General features: G+C 38.2%; 3 protein-coding genes across 4 annotated transcripts in view; all 3 read left to right on the top strand.

Annotated features, from left to right (window-relative positions):
• The window catches only part of LOC143449053 (microfibril-associated glycoprotein 4-like), a 51,821-nt gene extending 47,429 nt beyond the window's left edge, over positions 1-4,392 (top strand). Inside the window, exons 1-6 of one of the 2 annotated variants that reach the window (XM_076949092.1) lie at positions 1,521-1,822; positions 2,087-2,283; positions 3,216-3,312; positions 3,392-3,488; positions 3,629-3,760; positions 3,922-4,392. In XM_076949092.1, coding sequence (XP_076805207.1) covers positions 1,537-1,822; positions 2,087-2,283; positions 3,216-3,312; positions 3,392-3,488; positions 3,629-3,760; positions 3,922-4,111 — 999 coding nt within the window. In that variant the 5' untranslated portion in view covers positions 1,521-1,536 and the 3' untranslated portion in view covers positions 4,112-4,392. Of the gene's footprint in view, positions 1-1,520; positions 1,823-2,086; positions 2,284-3,215; positions 3,313-3,391; positions 3,489-3,628; positions 3,761-3,921 lie in introns of those variants that run through there. The other variant, XM_076949094.1, reaches the window with a different exon arrangement.
• A 992-nt stretch (positions 4,393-5,384) lies between these two features.
• Positions 5,385-8,522, top strand: LOC143449070 (uncharacterized). Its single transcript, XM_076949119.1, has 2 exons — positions 5,385-7,405; positions 8,222-8,522. Exon 1 carries the CDS (start codon positions 6,021-6,023, stop codon positions 6,540-6,542), a length of 522 nt encoding a protein of 173 aa, XP_076805234.1. The 5' UTR covers positions 5,385-6,020; the 3' UTR covers positions 6,543-7,405; positions 8,222-8,522.
• A 5,726-nt stretch (positions 8,523-14,248) lies between these two features.
• LOC143449068 (uncharacterized) lies at positions 14,249-16,224 on the top strand. The gene is made up of 3 exons (XM_076949117.1): positions 14,249-14,593; positions 14,912-15,072; positions 15,993-16,224. The coding sequence occupies exons 1-3, from the start codon at positions 14,308-14,310 to the stop codon at positions 16,128-16,130; spliced, it is 585 nt and encodes a 194-aa protein (XP_076805232.1). The 5' UTR covers positions 14,249-14,307; the 3' UTR covers positions 16,131-16,224.
• Positions 16,225-17,061: the final 837 nt, after the last annotated feature.

The raw sequence follows: 17,061 nt of genomic DNA, 5'->3' as shown, positions 1-17,061 counted from the left end.
TCGTTCAGAAGTGGTTGCAAATGATAAAGTTTTTTTGAAAAATTTATGATTGATTTTGCGAGGTAACACAATGGATACGATGCAAAAAAGTGTAAAACAATGGCGCAAAATGCTTAAATCTGCAAATAAAACATGAACAAGTCGATCTAAAAAGTTCAACATTGCTCTGACGATTCACCAAACTACGGTAAAATAAAGATAAAGCTAAATGGCTAAATGGTTCAATGATAACATGGAACTCCGAGAAAAAATACATTAAAAGTAAAACAATACCAGGAAATCAAGTGATACCACGATGATGATATCATCAGGTAATCTGAGAATTATCAGCAGAGAAAAAATGCGTTGTCTCAAGCAATTAAATTCTCTTATGCGTAGGTGGTTGTTGTGTAAACTTTATGTGATCTCCAGATCAGAAGTTGGGTGTTCGATAAAGTTGCTATTATCTGAAAGGATAAACCGAGAAACGATCCATAGCTGATTCTAGCTGTTAAACTTTCTCACCTGGTGTCGGTTCCATCAATTGCTGTGATATTAAGCTCTTTATAACACAACTACGGAATATAACAAAATGCGATGAAAGCTTATCTTTCACTCAATTACCTCCATGCTTAAAACACTTTCAATGTTGACTGTGATTTTGCACTGAACTTGTGAGCGTTTTTATAACCCAGGCCCCAGAGTACAATGAAATAACGCAATGATAACAGAAAATAAATGCGACAATAATTAAAATGCATTGAGCTACAGGGCCAACAAGAATGACTTTTGAGTTCAGTGAATCTTGCAGACATTTGGCATAACTTGTGCGGCCAACAAAGAGATGAATATAGGTCGACGACCTTCAATACATATCAGGTCATGCATGCACATAACCACAGTTGGACTACAAAAAATCATGAAGAAATCCATGTCAAAGTAGTGCATTAATAAATTGAGTTCGACGTAGGATACTGCATATATCCATGTTGCCTATATGCAAGTAAAACCTTTGTTGATCAAATTAAAACACTTTTCAATCATTGACGAAATAATAACAAAATACCGATAAGAATGAATCATGCTAATTGTCACTTTAGAAAATGTTCAGGGAAGAAGTTGGTTTGGGCTGAACTACTGCATACCTCATATGCAGCGTCATGTGTTCTGTTACTGACGCAAAGGCGGTTCATGTCCTTATCGCTTGCGGTGAAAATATTTCTGTCAAAAACAAGCATCTAGTGACGTCAATGATCTTATTAAAATGTTCTCCGGCACAAAAATTAGATGTTTATCGTCACTTTCTCACGCTTCTTGACGTACAAGCTTTCTTAATACTTACGCTTCTTCTAAACATTTGAGCTTTGGTTGTGTTTGTGCAAAACATGTTTTTCGTCAAGAAAAGAATTTTGTGGAAAATATTTTTAAATTTTGGTACAAAGTTTCCAAGCCAATATGACGTCAACGTAGAAGCGAAGCGAAGTTGGTTATATAAAGAGCAGCGATTTGGTAGGATTTCATATCATTAACTTCAACGGAAGATCTTCATAATCAACCATGAGAGGAGTGACTCTTCTGTTATCATTGGCTTGTTATGTCATGATGACATACTCGGAAGAACGTCGTCAAGTCCTTACCACTGACTGTAACAATGACGTGGTCAACTCCACCATGCAGAAAGGAGACAAAGGTGATGTTGGCAGATCCGGAAAATCCGGAATTTCGGGAGCTCAGGGGGATCCAGGATCCAAAGGAGAACCCGGAGGAGTTGGACAGAAGGGGATGCAAGGAAAATCGTGCGCTCTGGGGTCGCTAGGGACCGAAATAGTCACCAGACTGGCAAGTAAGTTGATTTCTGATCATAGATTAATTATTTTAATCATCGTCAATTTTCATGCGAGCATAAAAAACTCCGCAATAAAACTCATGTGTCTCAAAACTCATAAAACTCACACAATCTACGCGCAACCACTTATATAGAAGTCAAGCGATATGTTTTATGTTTGTTGTCTTGTTTAATTGTATGTTTATTGCTTCATACAAGCAAGTATTGCCTGCAACCTTGCTGGAAACGTTCAATCTTGTTTACAACAAAAATCGATTCCAGAAATCGAGGAGCTCCTTACACCTCCCGGTACCACAACCATGGCTACTACCACTGTTACCACGACAACACCATCAACTGCAACCAGCACTGTTACAAAGACAACAACATCTAGTATTACGTCATGTTCTACGTCAACAAGCAACGGTCCCCACACATTGACGAGTGGTGTTGAAGTTTACTGCGAGGATCAATGGACGGTGAGTGAAACACTTTCCAAATTTATAAGTGGAATAGCTTACAAATTATTTTGAACTCACAGTAGTATTAAAAGGTATAAATGTATACATATAAGTATATATACACTTACTGTGTAGTATTGAAGCGATAGTTATCAAGATGTGTGGACTTCAAGGCGGCAATGCGTTGTGTGCTATTCATTTGCATTGTAGCAAGAAAGTAAGAAAACACAAGCGACAATGAATTTGTTTCCACACGCATTCGCGCTTTTTTAAATGTGTCTTTTTCCAATTTTCTGAAACTTAATTTCCAAAACGCTGAATGAAGGTTGCTTGCCAACTTGTGGTTGATTCGAAAACGCTTACCGACAAACTCAAACAATTGGATTGAAAACTGTTTAATATAACCGTGTATTTGTAAGTTTAATGCAACTATCCGCAACAATGGAACAATGATTGCTGTGGGAGTGTTAGTCGTGTGCGATTGTGCATAGCTGATCTTAAGCCCACATTGGGTCACATGCCACGATGCATAAAAATTACTGTACGCTAATAATTACTGTGTTGCAAGCCAACATTACTGTTGTGTCTAAATCGCTTCGTTTATGCAGCATGCGAAACAATTGCATTGAACTGCATAAGTCGCTTGCAGTGAAAACGAGCGAAATTCAACCAGCGCCAAGAAAACCTGATTTGTTTCACCCAAATCACCTGCAGCAAACAGCTACCTATATTTGAGTTTAAACTTCTCTTAACTTGAATATTTTAGCAAAAATATGAACATGCTACTGGAGTAAGAGATCCATCTTAACAAGATATATCTTACATATTGTAAGCGAAGTGTAAATATTGCCGTACTTCTTGTATTATGAAGTAATACGCTGAAGATTATTTAAACGTATAAATTATACGTATTACACTTGTGCTAAAATGTAAAGTCAAATTACTAACAGATTTTTCAAAGAAGAATTGACGGAAGTGTTAGTTTTAGTCGACGATGGGACGACTACGCGAACGGTTTTGGCCAGATTGATAGGGAATTTTGGCTGGGTAAGAGGAAGTTTGTTCAGCTAAACGCATTTTATTTTGAAGTTTTTTGTTCTTATTATTCGTGCTTCATTACTTACAGGACTCGACAACATCCACGAGATGACGCGTGGAGGGGGATGTAGACTCAAGATAGAGCTGTGGGATTTCCATGGAAACCAACGTCACGCCGATTATAGGTCATAAGACGATAGTTGTGACATAAATAACGAAAATGTTAAAAATCTTACATTTATTAATCAACATAAAACTTTGTTGAGTAAATTACCACTTAGCTGTCTGGATTCGAATCTTTTAAAGCAAGTTGTTGTTTTTGCAGCTCGTTTTCGATCAAATCTGCTGAAAATTTATATCGGCTTCGTGTTTCCGGATACAGCGGAAATGCAGGGGACAGTTTAACATATCACAATGGTCACCCATTCTCGACAGAAGATAGCGATAACGATGCCTAGTACGTCATCTTATGTTCAGTAACAATTATGTTCAACTTAATAAATATTAAGTGCCACAACCTCAGTAGGATTTTCAGTTATATCCTGCCAGTAACGTATAAGATAGAATATAAATAGATGCAAAAAAGAAATTTTAATCTTTCATGTTTTAATATATTAGTGGTGGAAACTGCGCAACTTCCTGGGGAGGATCTCAGGGATGGTGGTTTGGTCCTGGCTGCTTCGCATCAGCGCTCAATGGAGTCTGGATGCGTCAATCAAGTGGATATGCTCATGGAATTATTTGGGTTGATTGGAAGGGAGCAGATGAACCTCTTAAAGAAACTAAAATGAAACTTCGTTGCGACTGAATGAAATCCACGAGTTGATTTTAACCAACCGAGTAAACATTGAACTGTATTTAGATCGGCAACGCAGCAAACTGTAACTATAAGTTGCCACGTGTATTACGTCATAACTCATAACATATACATTCTGTCATTCCGTTATATTGTATAATTGATATATTATAGATATATTGACAAAATCTTTAGTCGCCAAGAGCTCTTAGTCGCTAGCGGCTATTATTAGCCAACCAAATTGTTCCAGCCCTAGTTTTTACAAGACATTTGTTTATAAACCGATAAATACAAAACCGTGCAGACGATATAAACGATGTTTTGTTATAAACAGCAGACCAGCATACATACGAGTGAGTTATATGAACACAACTATGTAAATATAGAAGGACTCGCTTAATACAGGGACCGATATATTTCGGTCCAACACCCGACGCCACACAACTAGACCTGGATCGAAATAGTTAACCATTAAAAGACCAAAAAAATTGTTTCAGTTATTTGCACATAAGCTACTTGTTTTATGCCAAGTTTATCAATCAACGCTGACGTCACAAGAAAGTAAACTGTGTTACAGTTTGAAAGCAAGTCACACAGCATAAAGCAAGCACGGAAAAGACATGTTTTACGTAAAACGCAGATGTTTAGCCAGGTCAGTAGCTCCTTTCACGACGAACCCCAGTGAAAGAGTCACACCTGTTAAACCCCAATACTGTAAAAATCAAAACAAGACGACACAAACACGCGGCAAAACAAACAAGTCATAATAACGCAATGCAAATTATATTAACTAAACAAACCCTTTTAAGTACAGCGAAGAACTAAAACAAACAAACAAACCAACCAATCAATAAACCAAATAATACAAATGCGCAAACGATAACCTAGGTCCCAAATGGTGCCAAATTCCAAACTAGTGTCACGGGATTATTTTACGCATCCGTTTCAGAACCAACACAATTTAATATTGCGTCAATAAATTTGTAAGTCACTTGTTTACGGTGTGAGTTGTTTCCTGTTTTAGATAAACTGCATTTTAATTACACAATCAGGGAGTCAATTGTTCACATTGTACACGGTTTGTTCGCACCACTCTTGTAGGTTAATTTAGTTCAATGTGTGAGTCAACTTCTGTTTTTATTCGCGTTGTGTATTGTCTCATTCGTATGCAAGCTCGTCAGGTTTTCTAATGTTTGCTCACGTGCTGACGTATTTTGCCTATTCATGAACACATGTTTTTAGTCTGTGACGTCTTACATCGCTACCTCTAAGGCCTAATTTGTATTTAGCGTCCCGCGTTTAATTTCTCAGTGCGTGGCGACGGTGGAATCTGTTTTTGTGTGGTGTTGCGCTCTGCTGGGGAAGTGTTGGGTCAGTCTACATTGTGATTTAATAGAAGAGAGATGGTTTTTTTTATCGAAGAAATGCTAATAAAAGTTAGAAAAGCAAAAACCGACTAATCGACTAGCCGTAAAAGCGAGAACTTTCCTGGCTAAGGAAAATCTTGGTTACAATTGGCGAATGCGCCAGGATTCCGCAGTCACTGAAATTAATCATCTAACTTGTTGGAATTTGACGATTGTTATCTATTTCGTTATTCCTCCACCAAAAATATAAGTCCAACGAGGATTTCCAAAGTTTTCTCAAACGTTTCGACTCTTATTGTATAGCTATTGAAGCAAATTCTGCTTTGAAGAAGCATCTACTAATTAACAGCTTCGATGAAGATTTAAGCTGGGACGTACGCGGGAGAGATGCTTCGCTGTTTGATCTGCCATACGGTGAACTGATAAAAAGATCTTTAGAAATTCGACAATCCAATGTTGTAATAAACAAGCTGAAGAACAACTTGTTTGAGAAGGTACAAGGACCGAACGAGTCAACACGCTCATTTGTCAATGCCTTAAAGAAGCTGGGCAAAATGGCCTACAGGGGAGAAAACCAAGACACCATAAAGAACGAAATACTTTACTTGGCATTGCTACGTGGCCTGAAGAGCCACAAATCGTCAGAAGCTTTATCCGCAAATTTGGCAATAGGCAGGAATTTCTTCGCTGCCAGCAGACAGGCCATTGCATTTGATGATTGCATAAAGGAATATTCGCGGGATGAATTGACGGTCAACGCACGTCCACGACTGGAACAAAGCAGTCAGAAAGAAGTGATCAATCTGGTTGAAAACGAAATTGCCGGGACACAAAGGAGAATCAGAAATTTCAATAAAAGTGCCCGGTGTCAAGTGACCTCACAGGGTGACGCCCAGTTCACGGCGAAAAGAAGGAAGGATTCTTTGCCGCAAAATATGATTTGCATCATTCAGGGTACGGCGCCGGCAGACAGGTGGTGGCTGGTCAAAAGTGTTTCAGGGATAATAACTGGCTCACTGATCAATAAAAGAAAGAGATCAAACTGGGTCATTTCTTCGGGCTGTTGCCAGCCTTAGGTTGCTTATTGATAGCATTATACAACTGCAAAATCTATACAATACTGACTGAGGGGTGCCACGCTTATGTAGCGGTGAGAGTCAATAACGGCACGCCTGATGATTAAAAGAAAACGCAATCGTTCGGAATATGTGAGTTAGAGAAATTAGTTTTCCCGAGTGCGGGAAATGACAGCGGGAAAGGAGGAGATGTCACGGGAATATCTTTACGCACTTGTTTTAAGAAGCACCGCATTTTAATGTTGCATAATCCAATTTTTAAGGCACTTGTTTGCGGTGTAGTTTGTTGTTGTGTAGTAATATTTTACCGTTGTGGCACTTGTGACCCTTTTTATCGTTTTTAGGAAATTGTAGTTATAAACAAACGTACACGTTTTTCTTTGTTCCCTACAACTCTTCTCGAAGAATGTCACGAATCCTACCCGCTACCCGCGAATCCATTTTCTCGTTGGTTAAGAATGGTGGATGGTTCGATGGTTTGGTGACGAAGAGTTGATTCAGTCTACATTTGGTTTTAATACAAGAAAGACGTTTGTTTTTATTAAAGGAATGCATAAAAGATAGGAAAGAAGAGACCAGCTAATCCAATAGCCATAAAATCGGGACGTTTCCAGTCCAAGGAACATCTTGGTTACACTCCTACTAAATGATCTTCAGTTGAATTCTCAGAAAGGTTTTCAACCCTTAGCCTAAGAAATGGACAGTAAATAAGACCGACCAAATTTTGTCTTATTGCCTTAAACATGAGGGAAACAATAGACCTTGTCTGCAGTAAAATCGGAAATAGAGCAATCCAATCTTCTGATGATGGAACACACTCAGGAATGCATCCCGGCCTCCGACTAACAAAGGATCAATTACGTGTAAGTTAGTATAGTTATATATCGCCTACACGCCTACTCGCCTACTCGCCTACAAACCACAGCGTAATCAATTATACTTATGTAGTGAGATTAAAAATAGCGGGCAGAATAACCTGGGGGGGTTGCCTCGGGGGGAGTTGTGGGTAAAGACGTAAACCGTGTACGTATGCAAAAAACATATTAAAAACAATAAAAAGAGTCACAAGTAACATATTGATGAATTACTTATACTAAAAACGCAGTCACACATTGTGTACAAGAATAGCCACAACAATACCGGCAGAATACATCTTAATATACATCTAAAAACACATCGTGGAACACATCTAACCATGCACTTAAAACATATCAAAGTGCAATGCTACATTAACACGCCTGTCAGCATGGTTAATATACAAAGAATTACGAAACGTTAAATTTGGTGACAATACCACTGCGATGAGCGAGCGAGAGAGATGAAGAAACAGACACTCTTCAATCAGGCGGTGAGCAAAAAAGACTATGCGACTATATTGAGAGCTTCGCAATCGACCCAAGCCCGGTAGAAGCGAATTGACAGGCATCGCTGTCTCAGCGATCACAGCGTATGCGAAAGCAGACACAGCTCTACGCGGACGTCGAGTAAGACCCAAGAGTGCCTTATTGCAAGTCGTGGGGATTGAAACGCGCTATTTGGAGCATTAGCGAAGGCATGACGAAAAGTTCGACTGTGATGATTTATTGTGTTTTCGATGCTGCTAGCTCGTTTCTGTTTGTTTGTTCTTTTAACAAATTTTATTGCGTTTTTAGGTTTATGTTTTTTTACATGTGTTTCAGTCTTCGGCAAAATTGTGTATTTAAGAAGAGTTTGTTTTGCACCACACACATTTTTAATACTTCCCGTCTTGGCGTCAACTGTCGCTACCTTTCTAAGAGTCAGATTGCTGATTGGTTTGGAGAGACTGACAGAGAAGGAGGAGAGCGATCTGGATATAGTGATTCGTGCTGTCGGTTGATTGTTTTAAGACAGTCGTGTGACCGTGGCCCGAGCCTGAGTGTATGTTGACTTGTTCCATTTAACTGTTAGTTTTTATCGTTATACTGTTATTAATGTTTTCATTAAATCGGTTTTAATCTTCGTGGTGACACGACCCGCCGTTATAGTGATAATGAACCTGGCTTTTAATTTACTTTTATCGTAACAAACGCTTATTGTTTTAGAGATCGTGTATACACAAACAGGGAGGCTGTAGAATGGGGACCAGAGGCGAACACCTCGGTCGCTTCATCCAAAAGCCACTACTGCCTATAACAGGTTGTTGATTTAGTGTTTTCTGCATTGAAAATTTCATGCCCTATCTCTTTAAATAGGATAACGACCCCTTATATTTAAATACCGGGTTTCAAGCAAGTAGGCCACCACAGATCGCATAAGTTTTATTTTTATTTGAAAGTGTCAAATTGGCATGATGTGGTTTATTTCATGGCGACTCGTGTAAGCTTGGTTTCACGGTGTAAACTCAAATTGAACAAATATTTCGGTTGCCTATTCCAATAAATGCGTTTAAGTATGAAGGAAACACTTTTTTACGAATTGCCAAAAGAAAAACTGAATTTTGATTAATTGGGATTTGGTTCTTGGACCTTCATTCAATTCACAATCCAAATTTTTAAGGCACTAGTTTGCGTTGTAGTTTGTTATTGTGTAGTAATAGTTTACCGTTTTGGCCCTTTTTATCTTTTTTAGGAAATTGTAGTTGTAGGTGCACGTACACGTTTTTCTTTGTTCCCTACAAATCTTCCCCGAAGCATGTCATATATCCGTTTTCCTTTTTCTCGTTGATTAATAATGATGGATGGTACGATGGTTTGGTGACCAAGAGTTGATTCAGTCTACATTTGGTTTTAGTACAAGAAAGACGTTTGTTTTTATTAAAGGATTGCATAAAAGATAGGAGAGCATAAATCGGCTAATCGACTAGCCCTAAAATCGGGACGTTTCCTGGCCAAGGAAAATCTTCGTTACACTCCTACTAAATGATCTTCAGTTGAATTCTCAGAAAGGTTTTCAACCCTTCGCCCAAGAAATAGACAGCAAGTCAAGTGAAACCAACAAAATTCTGTCTTATTGTCTTGAACATGAAGGAAGCAGCATACCATGGCTGCAGTAAAATCGGAGACAGAGCATTCCAATCTTCTGAAGATGGAACACACTCAGGAATGCATCCCGGCCTCCGACTAACAAAGTATCAATTACTTGCAAGTTAGTGTATTTATATATCGCCTATAAGCTTACCATATTATTCTATGTGATTTCTTCAACGATTTGAAAGTAGCTGTTTATCTGCACAAGCTGCTTCTCCATCTACCACTAAATTGTAATTGTCAAAATTTAACCACAAAGCAGTAAGCATCCAGCATGTGCATGATTACTTTGCCTGACAAGCACTTTAAGACCGATTGCTATATGATGAAAAAATCTGAAATTAAAATAGACTATAAGATAAATTTCGTGTAATAATTACGGATGTGGTTTTTGATCCAGATCGGAGTTTACAGATCTGGTCATTTGATTGAAAAATGATCCTGAAACACCTTTCGATCCATCGGTTTCAGATAAAAAGATTTTCCACAACACCACCACCTATAACGACAACGTCATAACTTCTCTTTCTGATTCATAGTTGTCGATGTGCCTGACAAAGAAGATTTCATCATGTAGCGAGTAGCAACGTTATCACATCTATACAAAGATCATCATCAGTGTGCAATTGTGCTGTACAATCTAGGTGTCGACACCAACGCACAATATTGTTACAATATATATGGCCACAAGAAACCGGGCTTTCGTCTGGGATGAGGTTTCTTTTACGGTGTGTTTTATTTTCCCATCCACTGATGTACAGCATTGGACCTATAAAAGATTAGCAATCTGTTGCTTGAAAATATCGCCTGCTCGTCTGCTTTAATCTGGATAACCTGGCTAGGTGGAACTTTTAGCTGCTGTATTTCTGTGTTTCGTGGCCATGCTAGTTGTCATCAGCAAGTTGACACCATGATTATTTTCCTTTAATTTTTTAAGCAAATTTTAAGCCTTCTAGGCTTTGTCACTTTTTCCGTGCATTAGCGCATGTTAATATCTTGCACTGTTTGTTCGTCCCCACCACGCCAATGACGAAAAATAAAATGATTGATTGAATGTTAACTCCTCATGCTATGTACAGTAGAAATCTGCTTATTGTTTATTTATAAAACTATAAATACAAGTGTTCATGGACTTACTGGCCTGTATATGATTAACAATGATGATGTAAGCCAGACCTGGCTCTTCTGGTCGGTTTCGGACTTAAGTTTGAAAACAATGAGTGTCTAATTTTGCTCACACTTTACCACATTTCTAATCACACGTTCAAGCTCGTGTCGAAAAATATAAAGTTAACCTTAAGAGTGCCAAACTATATCCTGCTTCTTATTTTACCACATTTGTAATCACACTTCCTGCACACGAACGTGCATACAAGCATGGTTTTAAATAAGAGCAAAAATCGTTAATTGGGAAAAAGATGACAACAAAAGATGACTTTGATAATTTTGCGCTTCGAAAAATTTTAAGCAGATAGGCGATGACACTTGAACGTCGACTACGAGATCGGTTTTCATTCCTACCGTGTGAACGGAACCTTCAGATACAATACGTTATGAACTGTTGGACATTACTCCGGGCAGGATGACACTCGACAAAGATTGGAAGGGATGCGTCATTTCCCTTTCCGGACTGGCCAGATGCAGGTAGGCCTGACATATTTCGCCAAACTTTCGCACCTGGCACTTACTGCTGAACCCGGTACAGTGTCTTTGAAAGCTTGTTGTTCATTGCTGATGCATTCGATAGATATCGAAGTCCTACATCTTTCACGTCCAGTGTTTTAAATCTTCAATGATGTAATATTTGTCGTCAAGGCAAAGCTGTCCATCGCAATGGGAACAGACGATGCTGAGATCGGTTCAGGGAAACCACCATCAAAGCTTAATTGTCATCGCATCGGGTGGTTCTACTTCACCGCTGCCAGTCTCATAAACACAAATGACAATGTCAGTGGCAGAGTCGCCAAGAAAAGGAGCAATAATGCTGCCACCGTCTCCGATGTAATCTTTGCACTCACAATGATTTATTTCTACTTTACCGCTGCCAGTCTCATAAACACAAATGACAATGTCTGTGGCAGAGTGGCCAAGAAAAGGAGCAATAATGCTGCCACCGTCTCCGATGTAATCTTTGCACTCACAATGATTTGTTTCCTCTTCACCGCTGCCAGTCTCATTAACCACGATGCTGAGATGGTTCAGGCAAATCACCATCAATATGAAAGATCGTATAATTCGGCTGCAGTTCCATTCATGGAAAACAAAAGAACTTAACTTTAAAACAACAATTTGCAACGAAAACTACTTCAAAGGAACAAAGTGAAAATTGATGATTAGTCTGCGATCGTGTTTGGAAGGATTTTTGGTAAAATGAGTAGAAATATGCTGCGATCCTAAAACCTTACAAAACCTTTAATTATTATAGCAGCAAAATAAGTAAACCTTATACACTTTTGACCATCGGAACTATGAACGACGAAAGAAAGGTTTAAGCAGTCTCAAAATTATGCCAAATATAAAACGGTATTTTTGCTTTAGTTAAAGCTAGTAGGGTTCAAAGTACAGGCCGACAACACACAAAAAGTGACTGGTAAACAAACAAACGTTTGCTTTTAAAAAATCGCGAAATTTCGAAGAGAAGAATAACTTTGTAAATTTTGATGGTTTCAGTCATGAATTACTGAGCATGCGGTCGTCCAAGTCATGTGATTTTTATAATAACACCCTGCGGCAAGTAGTAGTGATCAATGCTGGCATACTAGTAAGTAAGTCTCCACAAATCTACATGAACTGAACTTAGGTAATCGGTGAAACGCCTGCGATTAACATGGCCTTGGTAGGTAGGTAGCCACGATGTGGCTTCGAAAATAATGTCGCCTGTAAAAAATCCTAAAACTGTCGGATAATCACAACAATTAAAAAAAACTTACAAATGTTCTAAAATAGTTTAGTATAATAACATTTATAGTCACAAATTTCTAATACTTTACCACAAGCTTGTTAAAAGCACAACAACTGCAATAAAAACATGGTTTAATTAAAATGACTAGTTTCGAACATAATTTTGTCCTGCGCCGGTGAAATGTTGAAATAAATATGTGAAATTCAAATGATCGATTGTATATAAAGGCTTCATTCAGATGTAGTCCCAAAAGATAAAGTTTGAGGCGAGTAATTGATAATTGTTGTGCAAAGTAACACAATGGATACGATGCAACAAATTTCCAAACAATGGTGCAAAATGCTGAGTCGCCAAATAAAAGATTAAAAGCTCGTTCAAAAAAAAGTGGGATGACCTGTTCTGGGAAATTACTGAAAGAAAAGAGGCGACACTTTCAGAAGCCAGTAAAATGGGAGGCAACGTGATCTTCAAATATATTTAATTGAACATTGCTCTGACGAAAGTAAAGTATGTAAAACGCATGGTATCATATCAATAAAGCTAATTAGCTAAATGGTTTAATGATAACATGGAAATCCGAGAACAAACACATCGTAGGTAAAACAATACCAAGAAATCAAGTGATACCACGATGATGATATCATCAGGAAATCTGAGAATTATCAGCAGAGAAAAAATGCGTTGCCTCAAGCAATTAACTTCTCTTATGCGTAGCTGGTTGTTGTGCAAACTTTATGTGATCTCCAGATCGGAAAGTGCGTGTTCGATAAAGTTGCTATTACCTGAAAGGTTCAAACCGAGAAGCGATTTATAACTGTTTCTAGCTGTTAAACTTGCTTACCTGGCAGTCGGTTCCATTAATGGCTATGATATTAAGTTACTTATAACACATTTACAATATATAACAACATGTGCTAAAAGCTTATCTTTGGTGAGACGACTCATGTAGGCTATCTCCATGCTTAAAAACGTTCATTGTTGACTGTGATTTTGCACTGAATTTGTGAGTGTTTTTATAACCCAGGCCCCAGAGTACAATGAAATAATACAATGACAACAGAAAAGAAATGCAAGTTCAGTGAAACCGCTTAATCTTGTCGACATTTGGCATAACTTGTGCGGACCAATAAAGAGATGAATATGGGTCGACGACGATCAATACATATCAGGTCATGCATGCACATTACCACAGTTGGACTACAAAAATTCATGATGGAATCCATGACAAACTAGTGCATTAACAAATTGAGTTCGAAGTAGGATACTGCATATATCCATGTTGCCTATATGAAAGTAAAAAATTATTTGATCAAATTAAAACACTTTTCAAACATTGAGGAAATATTAATAAAATGCCGATAATAATAAATCATGCTAATTGTCACTTTAGAAAATGTTCTGGGAAAAGGTTGGTTTGGGTTGAACTACTGCATACCTCATATGCAGCGTCATGTGTTCTGTTACTGACGCAAATGCGGTGCATGTGGTAAAGTAAAAAATTTAATATTTTGTCGTCATCGCTTGCCGTGAAAATATTTCAGTCAAAAACAAGCATCTTGTGACGTCAATTGTCTTATTAAAAAGTTCTCCGGCACAAAAATTAGATGTTTATCGTCACTTTCTCACGTTTTTGACGTACATGTTTTCTTAATGCTTACGCTTCTTTTTAAATGCTTGAGCTTTGATTGTGTTTGTGCAAAACATGTTTTCGTCAAGAAAAGAATTTCGATATTTCGTAGAAAAAGTTTTGAAGACTTGGTACCAAGTTTCCAAGCCTATATGACGTCAACGTAGAAGCGAAGTTGGTTATATAATGAGCAGCGATTTGGTGGGATTTCATTTCATCAACTTCAACGGAAGATCTTCATAGTCAACCATGAGAGGAGTGACTTTTCTGTTATCATTGGCTTGTTACGTCATCATGACCTACTCGCAACAATGTCGTCAAGTCCTTACCACTGTCTGTGATGATGACGTCGTCAACTCAAGCATGCAGAAAGGAGACAAAGGTGATGTCGGCAGATCCGGAAAATCCGGGAGTCCGGGAGCTCAAGGAGATCCAGGAGCCAAAGGAGAACCCGGAGGAGTTGGACAGAAGGGGATGCAAGGAGAATCGTGCGCTCTGGGGTCCCTAGGAACCGACATAGTCACCAGACTGACAAGTAAGTTGATTTCTGATCATAGATCAATTATTTTAATCATCGTCAATTTTCATGCGAGCATAAAGAACTCTGCAATAAAACTCAAGTGTTAATCGATTATTATTGCGACTTTGTTATTATAAAAGCATCTGGCAAACCAAAATATGTAAACTACAGAAACTTTACAATCTACGCGCAACCACTTATACAGATCTCATACGCTATGGTCTATGCTTGTTGTCTTGTTTAATTTTATCTTTATTGCTAATTACGAGCAAGTATTGCCTGGAAACTTGATGGAAAAGTTCAATCTTGTTTACAACAAAAATTCGTTTCCAGAAATCGAGGAGCTCCTTACACCACCCAGTACCACGACCATGGTTGCTACCACAGTTACCACGACAACACCATCTAGTATTACGTCATGTTCAACGTCATCAAGCAACGGTCCCCACACATTGATGAGTGGTGTTGAAGTTTACTGCGAGGATGGATGGACGGTGAGTGAAAGATTTTCCAAAGTGGATTAGATTACAAATTATATTGAACTTACAGTAGTATTGAAAGGTATAAACGTATACATAAAAGTAAACACTTACTGTGTAGTATTGAAGCGATAGTTATCAAGTTGTGTGGACTTCAAGGTGGCAATGCGTTGTGTACTATTCATTTGCATTGTAGCAAGAATGTAAGAAAACACAAACGACAATGAATTTGTTTCCACACGCATTCGCGCTTTTTTAAATGTGCTTTTTCCACTTTTCTGAAACTTAATTCCCAAAACGTTGAATGAAGGTTGTTTGCCAACTTGCGGTTGATTCGAAAACGCTTACTGACAAACTCAAACAATTGGATTGAAAACTGTTTATTATAACCGTGTATTTGTAAGTTTAATGCAACTATCCGCAACAATGGAACAATGGTTGCTGTGGGAGTGTTAGTCGTGTGCGATTGTGTATAGACGATCATAAGCCCACATTGAGTCACATGCCACGATGCATAAAAATCACTGTACGCTAATAATTACTGTGTCGCATGCCAACATTACTGTTGTGTCTAATTCGCTTCGTTTATGCAGCATGCGATACAATTGCATTGAACTGCATAAGTCGCTTGCAGTGAAAACGAGCGAAATTCAACCAGCGCCACGTAAACCTGATTTATTTCACCTAAATCACCTGCAGCAAACAGCTACTTATAATATGAGTTTAAATTTTATTAACTTGAAGTTTTTAGCAAAAATATAAACATGCCACTGGAATAAGAGTTCCAACTTCACAAGATATATCTTGCGTATTGTAAGCGAAGTGTAAATATTGCCGTACTTCTTGTATTATGACGTAATAAACTGAAGATTATTTAAACATATAAATTAAACTTATTACACTTGTGCTTAAATGTAAAATCAAATTACTAACAGATTTTTCAAAGAAGAATTGACGGAAGTGTTAGTTTCGAACGACGATGGGACGACTACGCGAACGGTTTTGGTCAGATTGATGGGGAATTTTGGCTCGGTAAGAGGAAGTTTGTTCAACTTAAACGCATTTTATTTTGATGTTTTCGTTCTTATTATTCGTGCTTCATTACTTACAGGACTCGACAACATCCACGAGATGACGCGTGGAGGAGGATGCAGACTCAAGATAGAGCTGTGGGATTTCGATGGACACCAAGCTCACGCCAATTATAGGTCATAAGACGATTGTTGTGACATAAATAACGAAGATGTTAAAAATCTTACATTTATTAATGAACGTAAAACTTTGTTGAGTAAATTACAACTTAGTTGTCTGTATTCGAATCTTTTAAAGCAAGTTGTTGTTTTTGCAGCTCGTTTTCGATCGAATCTGCAGAAAATTTATATCGGCTTCGTGTTTCCGGATACAGCGGAAATGCCAGGGACAGTTTATCATATCACAATGGTCGCCCATTCTCGACGGAAGATAGCGATAACGATTCCCTTCCGTACGTCATCTTATGTTCAGGAACAAATATATTCAACTTAATAAACATTAACTGCCACAGCCTCAGTAGGATTTTCAGTTATATCCTGCCAGTAACGTATAAGATAGAATATAAATAGATGCAACAAAGTAATTTTAATCTTTCATGTTTCAATATATTAGTCAGATAAACTGCGCAACTTACCGTGGAGGATCTCAGGGATGGTGGTTTGTTGACTGCGGCTATTCATCCCTCAATGGAGTCTGGATGCGTCAATCAAGTGGACGATTTCATGGAATTATTTGGCATCAATGGAAGGGAGCGCATGAACCTCTTAAAGAAGCTAAACTGAAACTTCGTTGCGACTGAATGAAATCCACGAGTTGATTTTAACCAACCAAGTAAACATTCAACTGTATTTAGACCGGCAACGCAGCAAACTGTAACTATAAGTTGCTACGTCTGTTACGTCATAATATATTCATTCTGTCATTCCGTTATACCCACGTCATAATATGATATAAAATTGTCTTGCCAAATTT

This window comes from Clavelina lepadiformis, chromosome 3 (genome assembly GCF_947623445.1).
Source record: "Clavelina lepadiformis chromosome 3, kaClaLepa1.1, whole genome shotgun sequence".
Classification (NCBI taxonomy): Eukaryota; Metazoa; Chordata; class Ascidiacea; order Aplousobranchia; family Clavelinidae; genus Clavelina; species Clavelina lepadiformis.
This window is presented reverse-complemented; position numbering and strand designations above follow the sequence as displayed.

Excerpts from the sequence above, each read along its gene's own strand:
- LOC143449070 (XM_076949119.1), top strand. The coding sequence starts at position 6,021 with ATGGCCTACAGGGGAGAAAACCAAGACACCATAAAGAACGAAATACTT.
- LOC143449068 (XM_076949117.1), top strand. The coding sequence starts at position 14,308 with ATGAGAGGAGTGACTTTTCTGTTATCATTGGCTTGTTACGTCATCATG. Across the intron at positions 14,594-14,911 it reads CATAGTCACCAGACTGACAA|AAATCGAGGAGCTCCTTACA; the intron begins GTAAGTTGATTT and ends ATTCGTTTCCAG. Across the intron at positions 15,073-15,992 it reads ACTGCGAGGATGGATGGACG|ATTTTTCAAAGAAGAATTGA; the intron begins GTGAGTGAAAGA and ends AATTACTAACAG.